At 56.5% G+C, this 19,881-nt stretch overlaps 1 protein-coding gene across 1 annotated transcript; it reads left to right on the forward strand.

Annotated features, from left to right (window-relative positions):
* The first annotated feature begins 2,146 nt into the window (after positions 1-2,146).
* Positions 2,147-13,933, forward strand: RTN4RL2 (reticulon 4 receptor like 2). The gene is made up of 3 exons (XM_073809439.1): positions 2,147-2,242; positions 5,051-5,644; positions 12,559-13,933. Exons 1-3 carry the CDS (start codon positions 2,147-2,149, stop codon positions 13,306-13,308), a joined length of 1,440 nt encoding a protein of 479 aa, XP_073665540.1. The 3' UTR covers positions 13,309-13,933.
* The last annotated feature ends 5,948 nt before the right edge of the window (positions 13,934-19,881 follow it).

Genomic DNA, 19,881 nt, shown 5'->3' on the forward strand with positions numbered 1-19,881 from the left:
GATAGGAAGGCGGGGCAGGAGGAGGAATAAAGGTTAGACGGGAAAAGCTTGGAGGGAAGTGAGACCCTGGCGAGGACACAGGAAGAGGGAAAGAGAGGGGAGACCAGATTAGGGGAGGGGTGGGGAGAAGACCAGGGCCAGGGACCCAGAACCTGGCGGTGGGAGAAATAGGAAAGAGAATGAGGGCTGGGACCCTAGGGATGGGGAAGGAACGGGGAGTGAGATCAGAAAGCCAGAAACCAGAGGAGGATGGGGATGGTGGACAGAGATGGGGTGTCAGGAACAGGGAAAGACGACTGGGATGAGCTCTAGGGTTGGGGATGGGAAACCAGAGATAGGAGAGGGCCTGAGGTTGATCAGGATGGGGATGGGGACTGGAAAGGGAGGAAAGGAGGAAGGAAGAGAAAGGGGAGAGGGAGAGAGAGAGAGAGAGAGACTGGGGGGGGCGGCCTAGGGATGAGACAAAGAGACTTCTGGTAACCACTTCCACGTGGGAAGCCCTCCATTTCCAAAGCGCCTGCCTGTCACTTCCCTTCTTTCAGGGAGTGGCCAGTGGGCCAGACCCTGGGCTCTGAGCTCAGGGCCTCGTGGGTGGCTGTGAGGGGGAGAGGGGGAAGACATTCGAGTGGGTGGCAGCCTCCGAGGGTGGGCGCCCTGGCTGGCTCCGTGCTGCCATTTATATCTCTGGGCCCCGTCGTGGGATCCTGCCGCCGCCGCCACGGTGGCTGCTTATTTTGGGGTGTTACATTCTGGCAGAGTGAGAAGCTGTTTGCAGCAGCTCTAAACCTCCATCACCCGCGTCAGTGCCTCCCCAGGCCCCTGCGTCATTGGTATCATCACCACCTCCGTTCTGTTCCGCGGCTCCCACCTCCTCAAGCCCCTTCCACCTCAGCATCTGCCCGGCAGGCCCAGCCCTTTTGGGTGTGGAGCTGTTGCTTCTTGTCTGGGACCCTGTGCCCCTCCTTCAAAACCAGAGGCCTTGACTCTCTTTCCAGGGAGCACTTCTCCTGGGGCCACTCTGCCCTGAGGGTTGGCACCCTGTTTCCTGCCTCTACACCGGGTCCATCTGCTTCCTTCTCAAGTTTCTTCTTTCACAGGGATCTCTGGACTTAATGGTGGTTCCCGGGCTGAGAACTTTGTGAGCCTTGGTGCTCCAGGGTGACAGCCCAGAGTCCTTGACAGTGGGCCCTCAGTGAGCGGATACTTTTTGGCTCTGGGCACCTCAGTCTTCTGGGATCAATACCATGTTCTGGCCTCTCTCCGTTCCCTCCCCTGGTCAGTTCTGGCCACATCTTCTGGACACTGGTCATCTCTTCCTGACTCCCAGGTGGGCCGTCCCCTAGAACAACCACAGCCTGGAGCCCAGGAGGGGAAAGTTGGAGAGAACCTGGGTCCTTTACCTTGCCTTGACCCTGAATAGCCAAACAGAGCCGGTGTCGTTGCTGGCCCAGCCCTGTGCACCTGGGTGCAATTTCTGTCCTCCCTTTACCCCACCCCGAGCGCAGTAACTCTTACACTCGGGGGTGGTGTCTGTGGATGACGTGGGGTCTCCCAAAGAAAGGTCAGAGAGTCCCTTTTGACATGCACTTGTCCAATCCGGGTTCCACCTTGTACTAGCTGCATGACCTGAGGCAACTCATTTCATGTTTGTGAACCTCCCTGCCTTCATCTGCAGATTGGGAGCCGTAAGATTGATCTCACTGGGGCTATGTTATGTTGTATTCTACACATAAAGGCATATGTACAAATACAGTGGCTGGCACACAGTAGGTGTTTAATAACAGATGGTTTCTGCCCATCCTCGCTCTATGCTCCCCTGCAACTCTAGCCATCACTTGCTGACTTGAGGGAAAAAAAAAGAGGATGGATGGAATGAGCAGAGAGGGTGGGGAGGCTGTTAGAATCGGCCCAGATAGTAGAGGGGGCATAAAATGAAGCCTTCGAGAAAGATAACCCAAGGTGGATTGACAGAGATTCGGTCAGGGCCTGGGCTGCGCCCTGCGAAATGAACTCTTCCCCTCTCCAGTTCTCAGTGGTGTGGCCTGTGCAATAAGGGGTTTGCTCTTGATGGCCGATGAGGTGTCCCCCACCTTCCTGCTCTGACACTCTGTGCATCTGGACCCCGTCTTTGCCAGGGATTCACAAAATGGGGGCCGGGAGTGGAACCGTGGTCCTCGGGGAGAGAGGGAAGACCCGGGCCTGGGCGGAAGGCGTGATGGTGAAGAGCCAGGAGGAGCAGGGGGTGGGGAGGCGACGGTGGTGGGAAGGAAAAGGGCACAGGCTGGGCAGGGGCTGAGGGCGGAGGAGGGAGAGAAAGGCACAGCTCACCGGGCCCTGCTGCCTCTGCCCAGGAGCACTCCAGCCAGGCCCGGGGGCAGAGCCCTCCAGAGCCCCACCTGCCCCTCCTCCGCTCGCTTCCAGTGCGAGCCGCAGCCTGAATTATGGATGAGGCTCCTCGGGTTACAGCTGCTTTGCTTTGGCAGCAGCGAGGACCAGAAATGGCAACAGAGTCACTGTTACGCAGCAGCTGTCACGGAGGGGCCCCCTGCTCAGGGTCCCCCCCTCAAAGAGCCCGCAGGGAGCGCCATCTTGGCCTTGGGGAGGTGGGCCATGATGGGGGGAGATATGGGGGCAAGAGGGAGGGGCTGTGGGGAAATAAGAGAGAAGCCCCCTAAAGAGGGCAAGCAGGGGGCCAGGGAATTGTGGGCTAGAGGAATGAGTGGGGCCCCTGCCAGCCCCTGCTGAGCTCGGCCTCCAGGCTGGAAGAGACCCTGGTGCCAGGGGACTGCCTCCTGACTCCGGAGCCCTCTGGGATCACGTGTCCTTCCCTCTGCCTCTCCTGGGTTAACAGTTGGCCCTAGAGGCTGAGGAAAGAGCTCCATAATCCTTGCAGGGCTGGCAGCCTTCTGAATGAACACCCTGTGAGCTTGTGGATAAGGGGTGGGATTAAGGGATCAGAGAGGGATTTGGCTTTCCCTGGTGTCAAGTCCTTGGGGAAGCGAGCTCAGAGGGTGACTCCACCAGGAAGGGAAGTGCTCTGGCCAGTCATCAGGAGACTCCTTTCTAGTCCTTGCCCTGCCAATCACGTTGCTGTGTGACCTTGGGCAAGTCACTTTCCCTCTCTGAGCCCCAGCCATCACCTCAGTAGAACCAGAGCTTGAACCCGGAGGATTTTCCACCTCCAAGATCTCCTGTTCTAAGCCTCAAACCTCAGCCCTCCTGAAACCCACCCAGGGCTCCCTACAGGGCTCTTGCACCCCGCCCCTGCCTGGTTGGGTTGAGGGGTGAGAGACATGCTCTTCCACCCAATGTGGAAAAACTCGGGAGGAGAAAGTAATCGTGAAACGCCGCACGGGGGAGGGGTGAGAAGGGCCGAGAAACGCGGAGGTGGTGTGAACGAAGGGAACAGCAGCCGCTGTGTCACCGAGTATTACATCACACCCAGCCTACACACGCACGGGGCCCGGCACTCACACACACGCGGAGGACCACCGGCACACGCTTGCGCGGAGCGGCGCGGGGAGGGGCCGGGGCGCTCGCCGTGGGCCGGGTGGCGTGGCGCCGGAGTCCCCACCCTGCGCCTTTGCGCTCCCCCGCGGGAGGAGGCACAGCCCAGCTTCCGTGATGTCCGCGCCACACGCGGAGCCTGTCGGTGCCATGTGCGCACCCCGGGCTCAGCAGCACTTCATGTAGAGGGCACCCGTCTCCCACGCGCATTCACACACAGCAACCTCTGACACCGGGCGTCAGTGAAAGTCACGGAGCCCTCAGGGTCTGCCCTGAGGACCCAGGATCTCAGGTCCTCGGGTCCAAGGGCAAAGGTCTTCCTCTGCCTTCGCAGGCCGTAGCACACTGTTTGGAGCAGAAGGTGCTCATTCCATGTGTGCCCAGAGAATGACCGCCTGGCTTTTGGAGCGCGAAACCCGCTAGATGAAAGTCCCGAGACTCATCCGGAAGTCATGATAAAGGGCAGAGGTCAAGCTAGTTCCAGCCCAGAACCTGCATCAGCTGCCCTGAGGGTCAGAAGGCCAGGGGACAGGGATGCATGAGGGGCCCCAGAGCCCCTGCTATAGCTCAGGGATACGGAGGCCTAGACAAGGCTCTTTAGCCCCCAGGCCCTTGGGCCTCCCTGGGCCTGCCTCTCCATCTATATCACAAGAAGGCAGGATCACGGCCCACCTTCAAAAGTTACTTTGAAAAAAAATTATTGTTATGTTTTGGCCGCACCAAGTGGGATCATAGTTCCCCAGGGATCGAACCAGTGCCCCCTGCAGCGGAAGCGCAGAGTCTTAACCACTGGACTGCCAAGGAAGTCCTGAAAAAGAATTTTTAAGTGACTTTGAATGAGAAGAGCCTGGGGTGTAAAATGCAGATTCCTGGGCTATTCCCCCAGGGATGCTGATTCTGCACAGGCAGGGCCCAGGAAGCAGCATTCTTTCCAGAACCCTCTGATGCTTCTGCTGCAGGTGCCTGGAGACCCCCTGTCCCTTGGTTCCTAAGATCCCTTCCAGTGTGGAGAGATGAGGGAGGAGGGCTGTGCTCACCTGTGGGCCAGCAGGACCAGACCCCGGAGGCAGCCACAGGGCCACTTTACATGGGCCTCAGATTCGCAGAGGGTCTCAATTTAGAGCCACCTGTTCTCAAATGGAGTCAATTTTGCTCCCCAGGTGATACTTGGCGACGTCTGGAGACATTTCGGTTGTCATAGGTTATCATAACGGCAGGGGGAAGGGTGTTACACATCTAGTGGGTAGAGGACAGGGGTGCTGCTAAACACCCCTATATAGGACATCGTTGTACGGGACTGCCTCCAACGGAGCACTGTCCAGCCCAAGTCTCAAGACCAAAGTCACGGTCAAACCTACCATAGTGAAAACAGGAATGAAAGTAGACGTCACTCGTCAAACAACTTTCAACCTATCACAGTGCTTCCTACGATGTCCTCTTGGCATTTCTTTATTCTTTAATGTACCAGGAGCCTCCAAAAGCGGAAGTGGCCACGGCCTCTCGCGACTCTGAGGTTGCACCCAGAACCCCCCACCCAAGCTAGAAACGAAAGGCTCTCAGCAAGGGTCGCCTTAGGGGTGGGTGGGCCCGGCCCCTGGCTGGCACTCCCACGCTCGCAGCCGCCCAGAGAGATCTCCCCCGCGCCCTCCCCGCAGGTCCCGCCCCGGCCTGCCTCCTGCTGATGCTCCTGGCCCTGCCCCCAGCTGCCCCCAGCTGCCCCATGCTCTGTACCTGCTACTCGTCCCCGCCCACCGTGAGCTGCCAGGCCAACAACTTCTCGTCGGTGCCGCTGTCCCTGCCGCCCAGCACGCAGCGCCTATTCCTGCAGAACAACCTCATCCGCACGCTGCGGCCCGGCACCTTCGGGCCTAACCTGCTCACTCTGTGGCTCTTCTCCAACAACCTCTCCGCCATCTATCCGGGCACCTTCCGCCACCTGCAGGCGCTCGAGGAGCTGGACCTCGGCGACAACCGGCACCTGCGCTCTCTGGAGCCCGACACCTTCCAGGGCCTGGAGCGGCTGCAGTCGCTACATCTGTACCGCTGTCAGCTCAGCAGCCTGCCGGGCAACATCTTCCGCGGCCTGGTCAGCCTGCAGTACCTCTACCTCCAGGAAAACAGCCTGCTCCACCTACAGGTGAGCCGGCCCTAGCCCGGCGCGCGCGCGCGCACACACACACACACACAGAGACACACATAGCCCTCTTCTGCTTCCCTCTCTCCCTGGGGCCTCTCGGCCCCTCTGTCCCTGCTCACCCTTCCCGCCTCTGTCTCAGCACCTCTCTCTATTTCTCTGTCCCTTTCCTAGGTTTCTGTCCCTCCCACTTTCTCCAGGGGCTTTTCTTTATTTTGTCTCCTGCATCTTTCTCTGTCACTAATACCCCACCCCCCATCTGACTGCCCCTGTCTGTCTGTCTCTCCCTTTCTGTCCCTATCTGTCTCGTTCACTAACTTGCCTCCCCCATCTGTCTCCCTCTGCCTCTTCTGTCTGTCTCCCTTCACACGCCCACTCCACACACACACCCCCATGTCTGTCTGGGTGTATGTGTGTGTCTCTTTCTGTGATCCCTCCTTTCCCCCTTGTTTGCCTTCCGGGGACTCTGCCTTTCCCCAGGCAGCCCAGCCCAAAGGGCTTCGTGGCGGCTCTTCTCACCCACCCCCATGCCCTCCCGCAACACGGGGAGGTAAGCAAGAGGGCGGAGCCACTGCAACCGGTATCCCATAGAAGGTTCCACCTCTCTCCACCTCACTGGGTCGTGGGACAAGGGGAAACCCTACCCTTTCTAGATTCCGTTCCCCAAACCTATCCCCCAGATCTGTTGTCTCAGTGCAACCAACGGGTGAAGGGAAAAAAAGGGTAAAGAGCTGTTAAGCAGCTGGAAAACGGATGCTCTGAAAATGGAAGGAATAACAGTAATTGCTATTTATTGGTATTATTATTGATCTAAATATTGGTTATTATCGTCGTCATGCTGACTGTTTGACAGTCAAATCCTCCCATTCTATTTCCCCAGGAAGCAATAACACACCCTCCAAGCCACTCTGGGAGAAAATTCTCCCTCGGCTACACAGCCTCTGGATATCCAAACCCTCCCCTCTCCCCACACCAACCTGGAAGGTACTTCCTCCTCCCCGTCCCAGGATGAGGCCTAACGGGTGGATTTGAGGCTGATAATTATAACACAACAATAGCAATAATAATTTAACATTTATCGAGCACCCAGAATATTCTTGGTGCTGAGCAAAGGGCAGCGAACAAAACAGACGAACTCCTGCCTTCGCAGAGAGCATTCTAGCGGCGGGGAGAGACAAGAAGTAAAGTGTACAGTATGTTGGGAAAATATGTTGTGTGTTATTATTATGGCATAAGTAATGATAATAATAGCCCACTAGCACTTAGCAGGCACACTGTGCGTCAGGCGCTGTGCTAAGGACTTTGCCACTTACAAGTGTGTGGCATTTTTTAACCTCCCTGAGCCTCAGTTTTTCCATCTGTAAAATGGAGGCAGCCATAGCACCCACCTTCTAGGGATTTTGTAAGTGTCAAGTGCATGAATAATTTGTAAAGCACTTGGCGTACGGCGGGCACGCTAGCAAGGCTTGTTAAGATACTGTTTTAAAAAGAGAGACGAGCCTCATTTAACACTGGTCTCAGTGAAATGGCCCATCTTGGACCCCATCCTGAAGACATGGGTCAACTTCAAGGATTACGCTGAGACCATGGGTGGGTCCCAGAACACTCCCTCCTTTTTCTTCTTCCTAACTTTGCACCTCATGGTTTCCAGAGTGCGCTCAGTCACCTCATTTCTACAGCCCTGCTGGGAGACGGTTTATACTCCCTTACAGACGAGGAAGCTGAGACCAAGGGTCCCAAAGTCTCTTAAATCATCGTCCGTGTGCCTGGGGGCTTAACGTGTTCTCGGTATCACGTCAAACCTACAACAGGCCGGCAGTAGGGATGCTTAGGGGCAGTAGGGACAGAAAATGAAGTTTCTGAGGCCACACAGCCAGGAAGAGCTGGTAGCACTTCAGCCTTCGTAGCCTGATGACACCTCAGGCCGTTTTTATCATTCAGAACTCTCCACTGGGGGCTGACCAGGTGCAGGGGCAATGGTTCTCAGAAGGACAGCAGGGCAGGCTCACTTTTGAAAGCACATGTGCTTTGTTTTGGTTTGCTTTTGGCTCCACTGCGCAGCATGTGGGATCTTAGTTCCCTGACCGGGGATCAAACCCACGCCCGCTGCAATGGAGCGCGGAATCTTAACCTCTACACCACCAGGGAGGTCCCTGAAAGCACCTGCTTTGGGGTCTGCCAGACCTAAGTTCAAATCCTGGCTCCTATACGACTCTGGACAAATTACTCATTAAAAATTACTCTTTCCATTGCCATCTCCTCATCTGTAAAATGGCAAAATCATGATAGTAATTAACAATATACTTAGCTAAGAAGTTTTGTAAGGACTAAAGTTTAGCACAGGGCCACATCAATATATGGGCGCTGTCATTAGTATTGTTAATTATTACCAGTAGTGCAACAACCACTACTACTGAGATCCTGACCTCCTCATCAACATATATTAGTTGTTCAGGTTAGGAATCTGGGGTCAGCAGGCCTGAGTTTGAATCCCTGCTCTGCTATTTTCTGACTTATGTAACTTTAGACAAGTTGCTGCCCCCTCTGAACCTCAGTTTTCTTATCTTTAAGATGGGAATAATAAAAATAATACCTTCCAAAAAGAATGGCTGTAAAGAGTAAGTGAGTTCAAAAAAAAACAAAGAAGAGTCAATGAGTTCGTGTATATAATCACATAGTTAAGTGCTGAATAAATTTTGTCGTCATGACCTGATCCTCCATCACAAGTGGCAGCCAGGGCCTGGGGTCAGGAAAGACCTGGGCAAGGTCAGTGGATACTGACCTCGAGTGGACACTGGGGTCTTCTGCAATGGGAAGTGTTGGTTCTGCACACCCCTGGCATGAGTGGTAGGAGGCATCATGGGAAGGAAACATCTTGACACCTGGCCCTATATAGAAGAGAAAGAAAGAGACAGCCTCTGCCTGTGAACTGCCTGGAGAAACTAGGCTGGAAGATGCCACAGGCAGGTGCGGAAGCACGCGGGCCGGGCTGAGATCCGCAGAGCGCAGGTGTGACCCAAGATGCCACCGGGGCTGCCCCGAGAGGGGAGATCTGGAGGAGGCAGGAGGACCACAGCTTTTCAGGATAAGGAAGGTAGAAAGGGGAATGGGGTAGAGTGGAGGTTCTCACAGACTGTGTGCTGTAGGCCAGGCACTGTGCCAGGTGCGTTCATCACAGATTCTTACTGAGCATCTACTATATGCCAGGCAGTGTTCTGGGTGCCAGGGATTCAGAAGTGAACAAAAACTGTGTCCCTGCTCTCCTGGAGCATATTTCCTACTAGAGTGGAACCAGATGATGGAGGCATCTGTCTCTCTTCTAACTGTTAGAGCAGCCTGCATGGCATAAAAGTGCAGTCTTTACATTCAGGCAGATCTGATTTGCTCTGTGGCTTTGGGCAAGTTACTTAACCACTCTGAGTCTCGGTAGACCCATCTGTGAAATGGAAAAAAATGACCTGTAACTCAGGGGTTCGTTGTGAGGATTAAAGGAGATGCTGCTTGAAAGGGGTTTAGTGTGTCCAGTCCAGAGTAAGCATCATTTCCCCCATTCAATGGCTGAGGACACTGAGGCTCGGAGAAGTTAAGGCGCCCACCCGAGGTCACCCAGCTCGTAAAGGGCACAGCCTAGAATTAGCCCAGGTCTGTCTGACTCCAAAGTGCAACTGTTCAGAGCTCTGTCTCCAGAGTTCACGTCTGCCTTCCACTACATACTGGCTCTCGAACTCTAGGCCAGTCACTTGCCTTCTCTGAGCCTCCCTCTCCTAACCTCTGAAAGGGGGAGAATAATACTATCTGCTTCACGGGACTTCCCTGGCGGTCCAGTGGTTAAGACTCCGCGCTCCCAATGCAGGGGGCATGGGTTCGATCCCTGGTCAGGGAACTAAGATCCCACATGAGCAGCCAAAAAAAAAAAAATTATCTGCTTCATGGGGCTGTGATGATTCGGTTACTACATGGGATCTGTGTAGCACAGAGCCTGGCACATGGCAAGAGCTCGGTTAGTCAGCTGCTGACGCAAACGATGGCGATGATACCCAGCGTAGATCGGTGAGCGCTGTGAGTGGGGTGCCTGGCACGGAGCAGACACTCAGTACAGCTTTCTTGAATGAATGAGGTACATTCCAGGACTCACTTTCTCATTAATATCAGATGAGGATGGATCTTAATGATCAACGATCTCAAGGCCCTTGTTTCACAGATGAAAAAAAAAACTGAGGCTCAGAGAGGTGCCCAGAGCTGCCCAAGGTCACAAAGCCCCGCAGCTGATTTGACCAGCGCCAGAGACTGGATGGGAGGCTGGAGGGAGACAAGGTGAAGAACAGGATGCTGTCCAGGGAAGGGGGCAGGGACGCTGCGTTGAGGTTCCGAATGGCTTCCGAGAGCTGTGAGCCGGCCAGGGGAGGTGAGGGAAATGTGGTTTTCAAAATGGAAGAGGATGACTTTAACAGACACTCTCTGCCCAGAGGGAGGGCGTGATAGGGAGTGTGGTGGGGGAGGGGGAAGGCTGTGAAGGTCAAGCGCTTATTAATGCACAGAGAACCATTTTAGAGGAAGGACCCGGTCTGAGACCTGCAGCCTAGGAAGTGACAACAGGATCTGGCAACGGCGTGGATGGGGGTTAGGGGAATGGACCCCCAGGCTGAGGCTCAGAGCAGGAGGGGCAGGACTTTTGCCAGGGGAAGGAGGAGGAGATTGGAATCAAGGAATCCTGTAGCCCCAGAACTGGGGCTGTAGGTCAAAGGTGCCTGAATTCCCTAACATCTCTGAACTTTCGGTCTTCCCTTCCTGACTTCCGGAAGTCCCCAAAGTGCCGATTGCCTCTGCTCCCTCTATACCCCACCCCACCCCACATCTATCCTTTGACCAGGTACCTCTGGGTGTGTCCTACTCTTGCTGACACTCCATTAAAAAGAGAAACCCTAATTAGGTGTTTGAGTGGAAGGGATTCAGCCCACGCCCTGGGGGGACCAAAAAGAAAAGGACAAGGACACCAGGCCACGCTGGGCCAGGCTGAGGCCACGGACGTGCGGGGAGCCCTCCGCTGGAGACCTGAGCTGGGCACGGGGCCGTGGCAGCAGGAGGTGGAGAAAGCTGGTGTCATAGGCAGTCGAGAAGGTTGAGGGGGACGGATCTCAATGTGGCCAAGAGGAGGGTTCTTGGCAGGCTCAGTTCCTGTAGCAGAGAGGGCGGAAGCCAGATGGGAGGGGGCGAGAAAATGCAGGAGCACAGGAAGGCGGAGGCTGTGAGTGTGGGCTGGGAGTCAACGCCCTCCCCCCACCTGAGAGCCTGAGACCAGGCTCCTGGGTGAGGTGGGGGGATCATCTCCCCAGGCAGGGAAGGGTGGGAGGGACACCGCCAGGAAACAGGAATCCAGGGTGAGCTGGCTTGAGCACAGAGGATGCCCCTGTCCCCCAGAACCAGACCCCCCGGGTCTGCTGACCACAATGAGGTCCTCCACAAGAGGGGAGGACCTCAGTACTGGGGCTCCGGTCCCCTCTCTGGCAGGCCCTTCATCTCTCTGGGTCTCAGTGCTCTCCTCTGCAAAAACGTAGGCTAGGCTGGTGCCCCCCAAAGCACTAACTCCCAAATACCTTGGTGAACTGGTTAAAATGCAGCGCCAGCCCCCTGCTCTCTCCCCTCCATGGAGCATACCCACTCCTCCACTCCCCTGAACCACAGTTCAAGGCCCTTCCAGCACTAATATGGTCTGATTCAGAGACTCCCCAGCCTTGGGCAGGTGGGACAGCCCCTCTAAGGGGACAGTGATGCAGGGCATGGGGCAGCAGGCTTCCTTCCCCTCCCCTGCTGCCTCTGTGGGGTGGAGCTGATATGGTCCCCTTAATGTCCCAGCCCAGTAGCAGAACTTTGGGGTCCCAGGAAGCTCTTCTATTAGAGGAAAATGGATGGGACCTAATTCTAACTAAGACACTATTGTCATAATAACCACCATTTATTGATGGTCTGTGTGCCCACCGGGTACGACATCCTTACAGGATCTCATCTAGCCCTCCCTCAGCCTGCTGAAAGAGTTGTTCTCTGAGTTACACACACTGAGGAAACTGAGGCTCAATGAGGCTAAATAACTTGCCCAAAGTAACGCAGCTGGGAAGAGGGCAAGCTGGATTTGAGCCGTGGCTCTGCTGACTCCTGAGCCTGTGGGCTTCATCACTGGACCGAACCCCAATGTGCCAGGCCCTGTGCCCGACACTTCACCCATCTGATAGGTATGGGGATTGTCTTCTTTAATCCTCAAAGCAAACCCAGGGGGAGGTACACTCACCTCCATTTTAATGACGAGGAAACAGATTGCTGGCTTGGCCAAGTTCACAATAATGGCTAACTCACAGAATGCCCACCACGTGTATTAACACATGTTGTTTCATTTCATCTCCACATGTTACAGGTGAAGAAACTGAGTCATAAGGATACTGAGTGACTCGCTCAAGTGTCAGTTAGTAAGGCCAGGATTTGAAAGTCAGGGAGTCTGAAAGTCTGCATACTTAGCCAAATCAGAGGTTCTCATTCTCCAAGTGTGGTCCTCCCACCAGCAGCATCAGTACCACCTGGGAACTTGTAAAGACGTGCAGAATCTCCCCCCGCCCCCGCGCCCACCCCTTCCCCCGCTCCAAGACCTGCTGAATCAGAAACCCTGCGGGCAGGGCTCAGGGATCTGCAGGGGATTCTGATGCACCCCCAAAATTTTAAGAACTATATTGCGTTTCTCACATTAACCTCTAAATAGGTTAGAGGAGGCAGGATTAGAACCCAGGACTCTATGAATCAGAAGGTCAAACCCCTTCTGTTCCACCACAATGCTCCCCTTCTTTCCCAGATTTCTTCGGTGCCTGTCTCAGAACCACTCACCACTCTTCTTCTCTCCCCTCCGCCACCCCCCACCCCCCGCCCCCCGCCAGGATGACCTGTTCGCGGACCTGGCCAACCTGAGCCACCTCTTCCTCCACGGGAACCGCCTGCGGCTGCTCACGGAGCACGTGTTCCGCGGCCTGGGCAGTCTGGACCGGCTGCTGCTGCACGGGAACCGGCTGCAGGGCGTGCACCGCGCGGCCTTCCGCGGCCTCAGCCGCCTCACCATCCTCTACCTGTTCAACAACAGCCTGGCCTCGCTGCCGGGCGAGGCGCTCGCTGACCTGCCGGCGCTGGAGTTCCTGCGGCTCAACGCCAACCCCTGGGCGTGCGACTGCCGCGCGCGGCCGCTCTGGGCCTGGTTCCAGCGCGCGCGCGTGTCCAGCTCCGACGTGACGTGCGCCACGCCCCCGGAGCGCCAGGGCCGCGACCTGCGCTCCCTCCGCGAGGCCGACTTCCAGGCCTGCCCGCCCGCCGTGCCCACGCGGCCCGGCAGCCGCGCCCGCGGCAACAGCTCGTCCAACCACCTGTACGGGGTGGCCGAGGCCGGGGCGCCCCCCGCCGACCCCTCCACCCTCTACCGAGACCTGCCAGCCGAAGACCCGCGGGGGCGCCAGGGCGGGGACGCCCCCACCGAGGACGACTACTGGGAGAGCTACGGGGGCGAGGACCAGCGGGGCGAGCAGACGTGCCCCGGCGCTGCCTGCCAGGCGACCCCGGACTCCCGCGGCCCCGCGCTCTCGGCCGGGCTCCCCACCCCTCTGCTTTGCGTCCTGCTCCTGGTCCCCCACCACCTCTGACTGCGGTGCTGAGACTGAAGAGGCCGGTGTGTCTCGCTCCCCCTCTTCCCTCATCCCCATCCCCAGCTGCGGCTCCGGCCCCAGTCCCCGCCCTCTGGCCCTGCGGCCTTGCTGCCTTCTTTCCGCTCCCAGCTCCTCTCTTCCCCTGGGACCAGGCCACCTCTCCCTGCCTCCCAGGCTGCTGGCTTATGGCAGCCCCAGGAGGACACATCTGGTGGCTCAGCCCTGTTCTCCCCGACTCTGGCCGTTAACCCGTTCCCATCCCAAGGCTGGGGTGGGCACCCCAGGCAGCCGCTGACCACTTCTCCCAGTGCCCACAGTGGACTCGGGACGGGCTTTGTCTGCAGAGCATCTTCCACCAGCAGAGCCTTTGGAAGCTCCCGGGAAGGGAGCCCTGCCCAGGAGCCCTTTGGAGGGATGCTTCAGTCGGGGCCAGGCCAACCCTAGGCCCCTGCTCATCCTAGCACCCCTCAACCTCCCGACACTGGAGAAATACTTTTCTCCTGTCTACCTTGGACACTTTTTAGGGTGCCTGGAGAGAGCTTTCCTCTCCACCGTGGCCCCTGTGTGGTGAAGATCAACAGAAGTTGTTTGGGAAAAAAAAAAATTTATTAAAAAATTCTATTATTTTATCTTCTGTAAGATTTGTTGGCTCAGGTCCTCAAAAGTGGGAGGAAGGCTTAGAACCATCAGGCTTTCAGGGCCAGGAGGGTTTCAAAAAGGGGAACCATTCCATGCTATCCAAGTGCTTCTTGCTGTTTTCCCATGACAAGAAGCTGAAGCCTCAGGACCAGGGTTGTGACCCTGGAGTCCCAGGCAGGACCGGTGAAATCTGATAGCCAGGAGTGGGTGCTAATGGCACCTCAGCTCCTCATTTGTCCAGGAGAAGCAGCTACATGCGACCCTGAGTTGTCTATGCCTGAGGAGCTAAGCCTGGGGAAGGCCTCCAGCCTGGCTAACCGTTCTCTCTGAGGCTCTGTTCCTTCAGGAAGGGAGAGCAGTTCCCTCTTTCCCCTGCAACGAGGAGTAACATGGACAGCCGTGGTCACAGCCAGCCCAAACATGACTTTGGGTAAATCTGAGAAAGGCACCTCTTCCTCAGGGGAACCCAGCCCCATACCACAGCAAACAGAGCATAAGGCTCACACTTGCCCCCTCACCTGATTGCCCTTGTGCAGTGTACAGCCTGCACAGCTGTACACAGCAACCTTGTAGACAGATGGTCTCTTTCCCTTGGCTCCTGTGAGGTAGAAGTCATCAGGGAGGAATCAGGTCAGAGAAGCAGTTCTCCAAGCAGGTTAGAGGCGAAAGCAAGGGGCTAGGGTGATAAGAGGGACAGGAATCCCAAGCTGGGGTGTCTTGCTGGCTTGAGGTGTGATCAGAAGCTTCATCTTTCCAGTGTGTGGAGGGGAGGCTGGGGAAAGGGAAGAGCCCTGGCTAAGAAGGACTTGGTTGAGTCTCATCCAACAGAAGCAACTGGGGAGACATTTGATGGTTTAAATTTAGGGTTAAAAAAATCTAACTTGGGATCTGGGGATGGAAAGAGACGGTACCTGGGTGCCAGGGCTCAAGGATGCTGCGATTCTGTGGCCCTGGCCAGACAAGTCAGAAGGACAGTGGGAAGAGGAGGCAGAAACGGGACAGAGTGAACATCTAAGGCCTGAAGCTGGTGGACTTTGGATAAAGATGTGGGGTTGGGGTGGGGGGATAGTGCCCCCCCAAGTCTGGGGTCTCATGGGGGCCTGTGTCAGGCTGGCTTTGAGGAGACTAATGAGGGGGCCTAGGGGGCCAGCCAGGCAAGAGCTCTGAGAGAGGGATTGCTGGGGCCTGGGCAGGGGGAGGAGGGAAGATGCTGGGAACTCAGAAGCAGGCAGTCCAGGTCACAGAATTTTCGTTGTGAAATATTCATGGGCCTTTGGTCCAGATGCTATTTCAGAGCAGTGAAAGCAAGAGGAGTGTGTGAGCCTCAGGAAGCAGCCCACAGCAATGCCACTTTCCCCCACCCCCGCCCAGACAGACCCACGGACGCCCATCACGTGCACACCCACACTCACACGCTCCCTCACACACACTAACACAGAGCGGAGCTAGAGAGCACGTGCAGGCATGCCAACACCCACGGGTCCCACAAACAGGAGGATGCACCCCCAAATACCGACATGCATGTGCAGCTGCTCACATGGGTCCCCGCCCATGAGATGTCACACACAGACCCCAGCCTCTCCCAAACAACCCAGACTGATGACCCTGAGCACACACCCTGAGATAGGAGGGACTTTCAAGGCCATCCAGTCCCACCCCCACCGATGCTCCGAGGGGGGCAGCGGAGGCCCAGAGAGGGGAGGTGATGTATCCAAGATTCTTAGCCCTGAGAGGAACAAAACTCATTCACTCCTGCATCCTGAGTGTACACCCACATGCTGAGTTCTCTCTGTCTGCCTGACACCAGTGGTAGTTAACTCCTCCCTTTCTTTCATGTCCTGTCTCTGCTTGCTCACCCAGTCCCCCTCGCAGCCCCCATCCAGCCCTTCCTTTCCATTCCTCCTGCTACCTCCCTGCTTCATCTCCTCATTACCTCATGCCTAGAATATAGAAGAAAATAGCAATAACCTCCTCTCTGGTTTTCCTCCATTCACTCTCTCTCTCCCTCCCACTCACGGGCCCCCGTTGGCCAGATTCAGCTGACCAGCATTTGCATTATGTCATTCTGTTACTCAGGAACTTACAATGGCTCCCTGTTGCCTACAGGTTAAAGATAAAACACCTTAGCAAAGCATCAAAGATCCTTTAGAGTCTGGTCCCAACTGCCTTTCTAGCTTTCTCTCTCGTGGCCTCCTCCCAAACCTTCACTCCAGCTAGGAAGATTGTATCATGCTGGCCATCAGTTACCATGTACTTGAAACCCACAAACCTACTTTGAACCCTCCCCAAAATTCCTCAATCTCCCCCAGACTAGGAGCCCTCTCCCCCTGTCCTCAGATGACAGACTCCAGAGCCCTTCCCCAAGGCCAAAACTGCATCTCCGGGACCTTATCCATGGGGTTCTTTTCCTGTCCTTCAAAGCTTCGGTAGAGGCTCAGGCTAGGGCTCCCTCATAGGAGATAGCTGCCCTCCACTGGCCACCTCGGGTATCACAGCCAGGCTGAGTTACCCTAAACTGAGAGTGAGTATCTGTCTGCCTGGGGAGAGGAAGAGAAGGACGCCAGATGACAAGGTTTATAAGCCCTGAAACCTCTAAGGTTCTTACACTCAGAGTGGGGGGAGGGTTCTCAGCCCTGCTTTCTCAGCTGCTGGCTTCTGACTTTAGCTCCCTAATCCATGAGAGAAGCCCCCTCCTGTGAAATACGGACTCGGGGGTTCCCAGGACACTGCTGAAGGGAAATTTGCCCACCAGGATCTGAGAGGCCACCAGGCCAGGGACAGTCCAGGTGGCAGACCCAAGGTCCAGCTGGGGTCAGGTTTCTAAATGAATTTTTAATGCTTCCAGCCAGACTTGTCAGATGTTCCGAAACCCGAGCATCTCCTTTCATCTCTGTACATGATGCCCTTCCCCACCCCCACTGCCCCGGGGGGAGGGGGGGCCTGGGTCAGCTACCCAGCAGCCTCTTGAGAAATGATTTGGGGGAAATAGAAGGGTGAATGACCTATCTATTTTCCCACTTACTGTGTGACCTTGAGCAAGTCACTTAACCTCTCTGAACATCCTTTTTTTGTTTTGCATGTATAACCTGGGGGCAATAGCGCCTGCCTAAATTGAGCTGTTGTGGGGAGTAAGTGCAATAGCCCGTGGAAAGGTGGCCTATATGTTTGCTGTCACCCTTATCTTTCCTCAAGCCCTGCCTCCCTCCTGTTTTCTTCCTACCCCAGAGATAGGTGCTTTGCCTCTTTCTTTTGGAGGTGGGGACTTTGGCTCTGCCCTTACTCCCTAAGATCCAAACTGCCTACCCCAAGATTCTTTGGCCTTAGAAACTTCAGATGAGGTGGGGGAAGGGAAGTGAGAGAGGAAGATGGATGGAGCAGCTGAGGAAGACGGGAGGGAAGAAGGTAGCAGAGAGAGGAAGGGTAAGACCCTGCTCAGAGAGAGGACAGCCAGGTGAGCCTCACTCTTCCTTTCTCTTTCTTTCTCCTTCCTCCGCCCCCCCTTCCTCCCTTCCTTCCCTCCTTTCTGGCACCTTCTCCATCCCCTGGTACTCTCACACGGAAGCAGAGATGGCCATACAGAGCAGAGGTGAGGTCAGGAGCATGGAGGAGGGGTGGGGGGGGCCGTTGATGAAGACTTGTCCAGTCTTTCCAGCCCACCAATTCCCTGCACAATGTTTCTGAAAATGAAGGTCTTTTATATCCGATTTAGGTGGGAAACTGCTAAGATGCAGATTCCTGAGCCCCTGAAGCAGATCTCTAAGGGAGCCCTGGAATCTGCATTTTAACACGTAGGGGTGGGTTATGAAACTCTCTAAAGGCTGAGAAACACCTCCTCAAAGGTGGGGTGGTCCTTGGGGGGCAGAGGGGAGAAAGCAAAGGAAGAAAAGTTAGATTCCCTCCCCTCCCCCACTCACTTGGTGGAAGTTACAGACAATACTCTTGCAAGGAGAGAGTGATGCCAGGGATGGGGAAAAAGGATGGAGACAGATGGGGGCGGGGGGATGCAGTGAATGTGACACCCAGGGTAAGCAGCCACAAGCGGAAACAGCCACTTGCACGTTGCCCCCACCTTCGTGGCGATCTGAGACCCTGAACTTCTGGTCCCGGGATGTGGAGACTCTGGAAGAGTCCCCTGTTTCTGGGGCGTAGGGTCAAGGAGGAGCCCTCATCTTCGGAGACCAGCGGCCCTCCCCGGAGGTCCCACGCAGCGATAAACAGATACACATCTACCCATCACTCCCCCGGCCGGAGCCCTCCTGCCCTCCCCTCGGGTCCAGCGTCCGTCAGACCTTCTTCTCCCTCCATCGGCCCTCCCCAGCCCGCGTCCCAGCTCATCTGCATAAAGTTCCAATTAACACGTTTTCCCTCAGCTATTTACGATCCCTGAACTCGCTCCCGGCTCGGGAGCCCGCTTCCCGCCGCCCCCTCGCCCCTCGGAGTGTGGCCCCATTAATCCTTGCGACCCGGGCTGCTCCCTGCGGTCTGGACCCCGCCGGCTTGGTCCGCGCCGGGAGTCTAGGGGGTGAGGGGCGCGACCCAGGGGGACGGCGGGGTCTGCCGCAGGCCAGAGGCCGGGGCTCTCTGGGAAAAAAGGCAGGCGCTTGCCCGCCCCTCTTTCTGGGAAGAGATGGGGAGGGGGGCTTCTCCTGGGAGACTCGGGGCGTCGAAATTCCTCGTTCCTCATCCTGCGGCCCCCGCACCCCTCCTCCTCCCCGCCACGTACCCTCTCCCCTCCCCAGCCATCTGTTCCACTCGGCAGCGCCGCGGCAAACGCGGCTGCAGCTCGCTTCCGCCCCTGCCCAGCCCCCTCCCCAAGCTCCCCACCCCGGGAACGGGGAGGGAGGAGACACCCCTCCCCCAGGAGGCCGAGATCTCTGCCTGCATCTCCCACCCGGTCCCACGCCCCAGCTGGGCAGGGGCAGAGTCGAGACCCCCTCCTTCAGCCTCGAGGGTCAGTGGGGCAGGGGATAACGCCTGAAAGGATGTTCGGCGAAGGAGGGCAGAGCAAGCCAGGGTAGGGGTCTGGAGATCGAGACCCAGGAAAGGGCAGACTAGTGGGTAAGGGGTGTATGTGGAGGGGTGTCGAGGTTCCCTTCCTGGCTCGCCGCCGGCTCCCACCCTCCCACCCCGTCCCAGCCGCAGCCACGCAGCGCCGCCTGCTGGGCACACCGAGCACCCGGCGCACACGCCTTGCTTCCTCCGCCCGCCCCACTTCTGTTCACCGCTTGTGATCAACTTCCAACAGACTGTAGGGAAACTCAAGGTCTGGGACAGAGAGTGTAGTGAGACCAGGGTAAGGCCTCTGGGAGCCCGTCCAACCCGTTGGTGGCTGCTGTCCAGTTCTGGTTTCTATTTTGCGAAAAGGGCACAGTGTTGCCAGCCAGGAGTCTGGGCTCAGAGCAGCCAGGTATCTGCTGTGCAACTTTGTCAAGTGTCCAGACCCCTCTGGTCATCTATAAAATGGGTGGGTCAGTCTGTTTTATCAACTCCTAAAGACAGTTTAAGACAAAGGGAGGGCTTATTTGTAATACTGTCTTCCAGGGCTAAAATTTGGGGGTTCTCCAAGGGTTTTTTCGGCGTGTGTGTGGCGGGTGGGGGGGGAAGATAAGGCTTTTGTGGTTACTTTCAGCCCTGAGAGGGCAGCAGAAAGTTGAGCTCAGAATCTTGGGACCTCCTTTCTGCCGCTGATTGCCTTGGCAGCCCTGGGGTTAGGACTCAGCGGTTAGAATGCCCAGGTTCCAAGCTCAGCCCCACCACCTACCTACCAGCTGTGTGCCCTTGGGTCTCGTGCCTTAATCTGTCTGAGCTTTCCTCAATCTATGAAACAACCCGAAGACACCAACTTCTACAGTTAGGATGAAATGAGATACCTGTGTAGCTAGGACAGGCAGATCCTCAACAAATGTTAGTGGTCCCTCCCTGCCCCATCCC

Source organism: Tursiops truncatus, chromosome 8 (assembly GCF_011762595.2).
Source record: "Tursiops truncatus isolate mTurTru1 chromosome 8, mTurTru1.mat.Y, whole genome shotgun sequence".
NCBI lineage: Eukaryota > Metazoa > Chordata > Mammalia > Artiodactyla > Delphinidae > Tursiops > Tursiops truncatus.